We start from the raw sequence: 7,110 nt of genomic DNA, 5'->3' as shown, positions 1-7,110 counted from the left end.
AAAAAAAAAAAAAAGAATACATATATATACATACACACAAACACACGTCAGCAACTTTTAATTATCAACAAAGAAGAAAATTTCTTTAGATATTTTATCACTTATCTGCTAAAAGAAATTAAATCAATGAGCCTGAATTTAATCTTTACTACTTCTTACCACTCTGCCTTCTGGACATTTTAGTAAACATAAGGAGACTTTACCAAGGAAGACTCTACTCCTGATTAATTAAGAGTTGACTCCACTGGACATTTAAGGTGAATGAAAATTTGAAATACTAACACAATCTTAATATACGGTCAAATATACGGTCAATCACATAGGGCCAGGTACAGTGGCTCATAGCTATAATCCTAGCACTTTGGGAGGCCGAGGTGGGAGGATTGCTTTAGCTCAGGAGTTCTAGACCAGTCTGAGCAAGAGTGAGACCCAGTCTGTACTTAAAACAAACAAACAAATAAAAAAAAATTTTTTTTTCTTTAATTAGCTATGCCTTACAGGGCTGCCTGTAGTCCCAGGTACTGAAAGGCTGAAGCAGGAGGATCACTTGAACCTATGAGTTTGAGGTTGCTATAAGGTAGGCTGATGCCTAAGTACTCTAGCCTGGGCAACAAAGTGAGACTCTGTCTCAAAAAATTAAATTAAAGTAAAGTAAATAAATCATATCAGGACGTTGGTACTGAAAGAACAGTGAAATGAAATACCCTTCTTCTTGGGATCCAGAGTTGCACCATTTAATGAAACTCTTTACCAGCAGATTAATTCTCCGATCATCTCCAGCACCATCTCCATCAATGAGGAGACGTTTCCTTATGACTTCATCTAGAGGAAATAAGGGTAATGTGAATGTAATGATCATCTGGTTCTTGGTATCTTTCAAGGACAAAATAACTCAATTCAAAATAAAAATTACTGAAATGTAAATGTGCCTAATGCTAACAAACTGGGCATTTAAAAATGGCTAGCTAGCTAAAATAGCAAATTTTGTTATGTATATTTTACACAATAAAAGTATTTATATATTAAAGAAAAAAGGAACATTATTGCATGTCTACCATATGTCAGGCACTGTGCCAGGACATAAGTGTATAGAAGTGAAAAGCCTTGTCCTCGCAGAGTTGGCATTCTACTGGGTTGTTGAGTGGAAATAATTTTCAGGTATATCAAGGAAATAAGCCAATAATTCTGGGAACAGTTTTTTATAAAACCTGTTTAGACGGATGTAAGAATGGAATGTTCATGTCTCTCTGGCTAGTGAGAGGCACTGGTAAAAGGAATAGAAAGAAAATATTTAAAAGATGTAGTAGCAGAACAGGAAAAGAGAATGAGATGAGTTATAGAAAAAGGAATGGATTTGTTAATTAACAGTATAATTTAGTTATCATATTTGTAATGCTTCTTTCTCTCATGAGAATTTTTTTTCTCCCTTTTGCCCCCAGAGAAAAAGGAATAGAAAAGCAATGCAGATGATACTGGTGAGTAAAATGTGAGGTTCCAGCCTGCCTGCCTGGCAGCCCTGAGCTTGTATTCTTACCTAGACAAAATTAACACTGGATGATAACAGAAGAAAGGCAAATTAAGACAACAAAATAGCATTTTTCATCTATCAGACTGGGAAAAATCGAAAGACCTGGTAACTCATAATTCTAATCTAGAAATGTATCCTATAAATACATATATGCACAGAAAGACATATGGAATGTTCTTAGTGGTAGTTTGTAGCGGAAAGATTATAAGAGACTGGTTAAATTAGGAAATATTTATATAATGTAATACTTTTAGTAAGTAGCCAGAAGAATAGTACAGACATATATACTGATGCCAGAAAAATCTTTGAGGTGTTAAGTAAGATGTGTAGAAATGGAAGTTTTGAGTGTGTGTGCATATCACAAGTGTATATGTACATCAGAAAATATCTTTGGAAGAATCTACAAGAAACCAGTAATAGTCATTTTTGGGGGATGAGGGACCATAGACAGAAGGGGAAAAAGATGTTATTTTCCTTCATGTCTTTGCAGAAGTTTGGGGGTTTTGTTGTGTTTGGTTTTGTTTTGTTTTACATGCATGCATGATTTTTTAAGATTAAATTTTAAAGTGTGAATAATTCCTGGAGAGCCAGCATGATGAATCAACAGCAAAATCTTTGAACAATAGTTCCTGTGTGTAGGCAGAAATATTTTTCAGTACAGGTGCAACGGAGATAAACTTTGGAAGGCAGATGGCTCCAGAAAATATATTCTGTGATAACATCAGATAAACATTTTCAGAATTACATTTGTTTCTCAGAGTGAAAGCCTTGACATATTGTTCAAGTTACCAATTCATCAGGTTTTTTTTTTTTTTTTTAGACGGAGCCTCAAGCTGTCCCCCTGGGTAGAGTGCCATGGCATTACAGCTCACAGCAACCTCCAACTCCTGGGCTCAAGCGAGTCTCCTGCCTCTGCCTCCCAAGTAGCTGGGACCACAGGCGCCCGCCACAATGCCCGGCTATTTTTTGGTTGCAGCCATCATTGTAGTTTGGCGGGTCCGGGCTGGGGATTCGAACCTGCCACCTTAGGTGTACATGGCTGGCGCCTTAGCCAGTTGAGCTATAGGCGCCGAGCCAATTCATCAGGTTTTTTAGTTTTATATTTAAAAAAGGCAAACCAGGCTCTGCACCTGTAGCTCAGTGGTTAGGGTGCCGGCCATATACACCAGGACTGGTGGTTTTGAACCCGGCCTGGGCCTGCTAAACAACAATGACAACTACAACACAAAAATAGCCAGGCACTGTGGAGGGTGCCTGAAGTCCTAGCTACTTGGGAGGCCGAGGCAAGATAATCGCTTAAGCCCCAGAGTTTGAGGTTGCTGTGAGTCATGATGCGACCGCACTCTACCATGGGCGAGACAGTGAGGCTGCCTCAAAAAAAAAAAAAAAAAAAGCAAACTAATGCTTTCAGATTTTAACTAGCAACACTATTATGTGAAGAGACCAAGACAAATAGAACAGTCCCTTAAGACATTAAAATGAAGAAAATTGATGGGGTTTCTATTACAACCACTATAATCTCATTAAAAGAAAAGGAAACATCCAGTGGGTAAGGCAATCTGGTGTCATGCCTTTCAACAATTCTTCTGCTCGTCTTCTTACCTCTGCTCTTTTCTAGTACTCAAGAAATCTCATGTTCTTTGATACCTGGGCCTCCTACATTATTGAGGAGTACAGATTTCAAATGTAAATGCATTCATGGAAAAGACAAATAACATCAGAGAGAAAAACAGGGAATGAGTACCCTAACTGAGATAGAAGCCATCTGAGACAGATCTAATTTTTCAAGAGATTTTAAAAATTACATGGTATAGTTTAAATGTCTCCCCCAAAAGTCAAGTTGAAATTTAATTGCCATTGCAACAAACTGAATAGATATACAAAAGAAGACACACAAATGACCAACAGGAATATGAAAAAATGTTCAACATCACCAATCAGGAATATGTAAATCAAAGTCACAATGAGATACCACCTCACCACCATGAGAATGGCTATTGTCAAAAAGATAACAAGTATTGGAAAGGACTTAGAGAGGGGAACCCTCATACATTGTTAATGAGAATGTAAATTAGTATAGTTGTTATGAAAAACAGTATGGGGATCTTCAAAAAGTTAAAAATATAACTACTATATGTTGTATGATTCTGCAATCCCACTACCAAGTATATGTACAAAGCAAATAAAATCAGTATGTCAAAGAGACATCTGTACTCCCACATTTATAGTTGCATTATTCACAATACCCAAGGTATGGAATCAATCTAAGTATCTACCAAGGGATGAACAGATAAAGAAAATGTGGTACATACACATAATTAAATACCCCAGCCATATAAAAGATGGAAATCCTGTCATTTTTGATAACATGGAGGAATCTGGAGGACATTATGTTAAAGGAAATAAGGTAGGCACAGAAAGGCAAATACTATGTGATCTCACTCATGTGGAATCCAAAAAAGTTGATCTTATCAAAGTAGAGTGTATAATGGTAGGTAAGATGTAGGGTAGGCAGAGAGGAAGGAGACGGGGAGATTATCAGTCAAAGGATACATAATTGCAGTTAGCTAGGAGGAATAAGTTTCAAAAGATCTACTGTAAAGTGACTACAGTGAATGATGTAGAGAATAGATGTTATGTGTTCCGACCACAAAAACGTGAGGTAATGCATTTGTTAATTAGCTAATCATTCTCCAATGTGCGTGTGTCTCTGTGTGTCTATATATATTTGTAGGATATCATGTTGTATATAAGAACGTACAATGTTTTCTATTGATTTAAACTAAAAATATAAAAAAAGAAACAATTCTCTAATCTCCATTGCAATAGTATCTAGAGGTAGACCCATTGAGAGATGATTAGGTCATGATAGGCTTTGCCCTTTGGATGGATGAATTATGGAAGTGGGTTAGCTATTTTGGGAGAGGGTTTTTTCCATTTCTGCTCTTTCTAACACACCCTCCTACCACGTGACACTTTCTGCTGTATTATAACCCAGCAAGAAGGCCCTCACCAGATGTACCCTCTTTATCTCGAACCTTCCAGCCTTTACACTATGTGCCAAATAAACTTCTGTTGTTTATTAAAAAGTATCCAACCTCTGGCTCGGCACCTGTGGCTCAAGTGGCTAAGGCGCTAGCCACATACACCTGAGCTGGCGGGTTCAAATCCAGCCTGGGCCCACCAAACAACAATGACGGCTGCAACCAAAAAATAGCTGGACATTGTGGTAGGCACCTCTAGTCCCAGCCACTTGGGAGGCGGAGGCAGGAGAATTGCTTGAGCCCAGGAGTTGGAGGTTTCTGTGATGCCACAGCACTCTACCCAGGGTGATAGCTTGAGGCTCTGTCTCAAAAAAAAAAAAAATAAAAAAGTATCCAACCTCTAATTTTCTGTTACAGTTACAGAAAATGAGCCAAGAAAATAGGTAATACTGGGAGTGGGGCTATTGCTGTAACAAAATACCTAAAAATGTGGAAGCAGCTTTGGAACTGGGTATTATTGAGTAGTAGCTGGGAGAGTTTCAAAGTAAATGTTGGGAACAGGCTGCATCACTATAAATGGAACATGAAAGATAATTCTGGTGAGGCCTCAGAACTATCTTCTTAGAGAATACTTAAGTGGGTATGATCAGAATGCTGGTAGGCACATGGCCAGGAAAGTCCATCCTGATGAGGTCTCAGGTAGAAATAAGGAACAAAGTATAGAACTAGGTATAGAAAGAGGCATAGAATTTGAGAGCTACAAGTACTTATTTACAAAAGTGGCAAAATCTCACCAAAGATAGTCCAGAATTACACTGGCCATTATGTGGGATGTTCCAGATGCGAAAGACTATTCATCTAAGAAGTACACTTGAACCCTAAAAGCCTTCCAAATTAGGTAGAGAGAACAGGATTTTCATTGGCATCCAGAAGCCTCAAAGAAACAACACAATTCTAAAATCAGCTTTTAAGAAGGTTCACCGCAGGGTAGCGTCTGTGGCTCAAAGGAGTAGGGCGTGGGCCCCATATGCCAGAGGTGGTGGGTTCAAACCCAGCCCCAGCCAAAAACTGCAAAGAAGATTCACTGCAAAGAGCTAATGAAAAGCTGGAAAAGCAATATATCCCTCACACCAAGATGGTAAAACTCAGGGAACTCCTATTAATCTCTTCTATCCTACTTTGCCTTAATATTTACAGTCTACTAACTTTGTCTGAATTGCCTTTCTTTCCTGAAAAAAAACACTTAAACAGTTTTTTAAAATAAGAGAATCACCTAAAAACTCAGGAGATAATACTGAGTGACCTGTACTCCCTAAATAAAAATGGATTTTGAAGCCACAGTTCAAAAATTTCCCAAACCTAGGAAAGACCTTCAAAAGTTTTTTGAAGAATTCAGGGTCTTACTTATAACTTATGACCATGGATACCTGACCTCTGCCAACAAATACACATGTTGTTGGTGAGACCTAGGTAGGCCCAGACTGGATAAATGAAGCAGTGGTACTCTCCTAACAATGATAATAAGGACCCCACAAGCTCCACCAGGTCTACACAAAGTTCAAAGGATAGCAAATGACCTTTTGAAGGCCATTCTCAAAGTGTTTCAGCTCCATGACAACCAACAACCTAGAAAGATATTTAGGCCTGCTCATTTAGGCCTGATTTTTAGGCCTTTTCTAAATAAGCCAAACATTGAAATAGTAGTTTCCAAAAATTTATTGTCATTTGTACAAACAATCATGACACTGGAAAAAGGACTGTCCCAAAAGATTTTGGGCAAATCTAAAAACAGGAAAGCTACCCTCTGATAATAATTTCCATGTTAGCCATCAGGACTGATGGGCCTCTAAGGGAAGTTCCAGTAAGTTTCTATTGGTTATTCTTTGCCCTGTTCCTTAAAGGGCTCCATCTTGAGGTTGTAATCTAATTACCAACAAACTAATTGAAAAGATAATCTCCAAAGTATAACTTTCTGACATTTACCTAGCTTCTTTGAAACTCTCTGTAAAACAAATTTACACCTATACAGGAAATCTCCCTTTATAAGAGTGTCTCCCCATCTGTATCTAAACCACTAGAAATGTTTACAATGGGCATGACATCGCCTGTAAGTTTACATAACTAACTTTACCTTTGTTTAAGGAGTAGTTACATAACTAAGTAGTTTACATAACTAACTTTACCTTTGTTTAAGCCATCTTGTCTTACTTTTCTAAGGTAATTAGAAAATTGATAGTCAAAGAAGAGAGAGTAACTATGTGAAAACTGGCAAATGAACAATCTTTAATGAAGCTATGGGATCTGCTTCTGTCTGGGTGTCAGGTATATATGTCTATAAGTGTCATGGATAAGTGATATTTCTCCATTAATTAGAGAGAGCTCTAATTAACTGGCTTAAAGAAAAAAGGTACTTATCAAATATTTTATCAAAAAATAGAACCTGGCTCAGCACTCGTAGCTCAGAGGTTAGGGCACCAACCACATATACTGGAGCTGGTGGGTTAAAACCCAGCCCAGCCCTGCCAAACAATGACAACTACAACCAAAAAATAGCCAGGCATTGTGGCAGGTGCCTGTAGTCCCAGCTACTTGGGAGGC

At 38.1% G+C, this 7,110-nt stretch overlaps 1 protein-coding gene across 2 annotated transcripts in view; it reads right to left on the bottom strand.

Moving 5' to 3' along the window:
* Positions 1–7,110, bottom strand: part of THOC7 (THO complex 7) — a 25,677-nt gene that overhangs the window by 7,476 nt on the left and 11,091 nt on the right. For both annotated transcript variants that reach the window (XM_003785521.2, XM_023510705.1), the window contains exon 2: positions 705–822. In XM_003785521.2, the coding sequence (XP_003785569.1) occupies positions 705–822 (118 nt within the window). The remainder of the gene's footprint in view (positions 1–704; positions 823–7,110) is intronic.

The sequence above is a fragment of the Otolemur garnettii genome, unplaced genomic scaffold (genome assembly GCF_000181295.1).
Source record: "Otolemur garnettii isolate 467f Iridium unplaced genomic scaffold, OtoGar3 scaffold00015, whole genome shotgun sequence".
Classification (NCBI taxonomy): domain Eukaryota; kingdom Metazoa; phylum Chordata; class Mammalia; order Primates; family Galagidae; genus Otolemur; species Otolemur garnettii.
The sequence above is the reverse complement of the archived record's forward strand: the minus strand, read 5'-3'. Positions and strand labels throughout refer to the sequence as shown.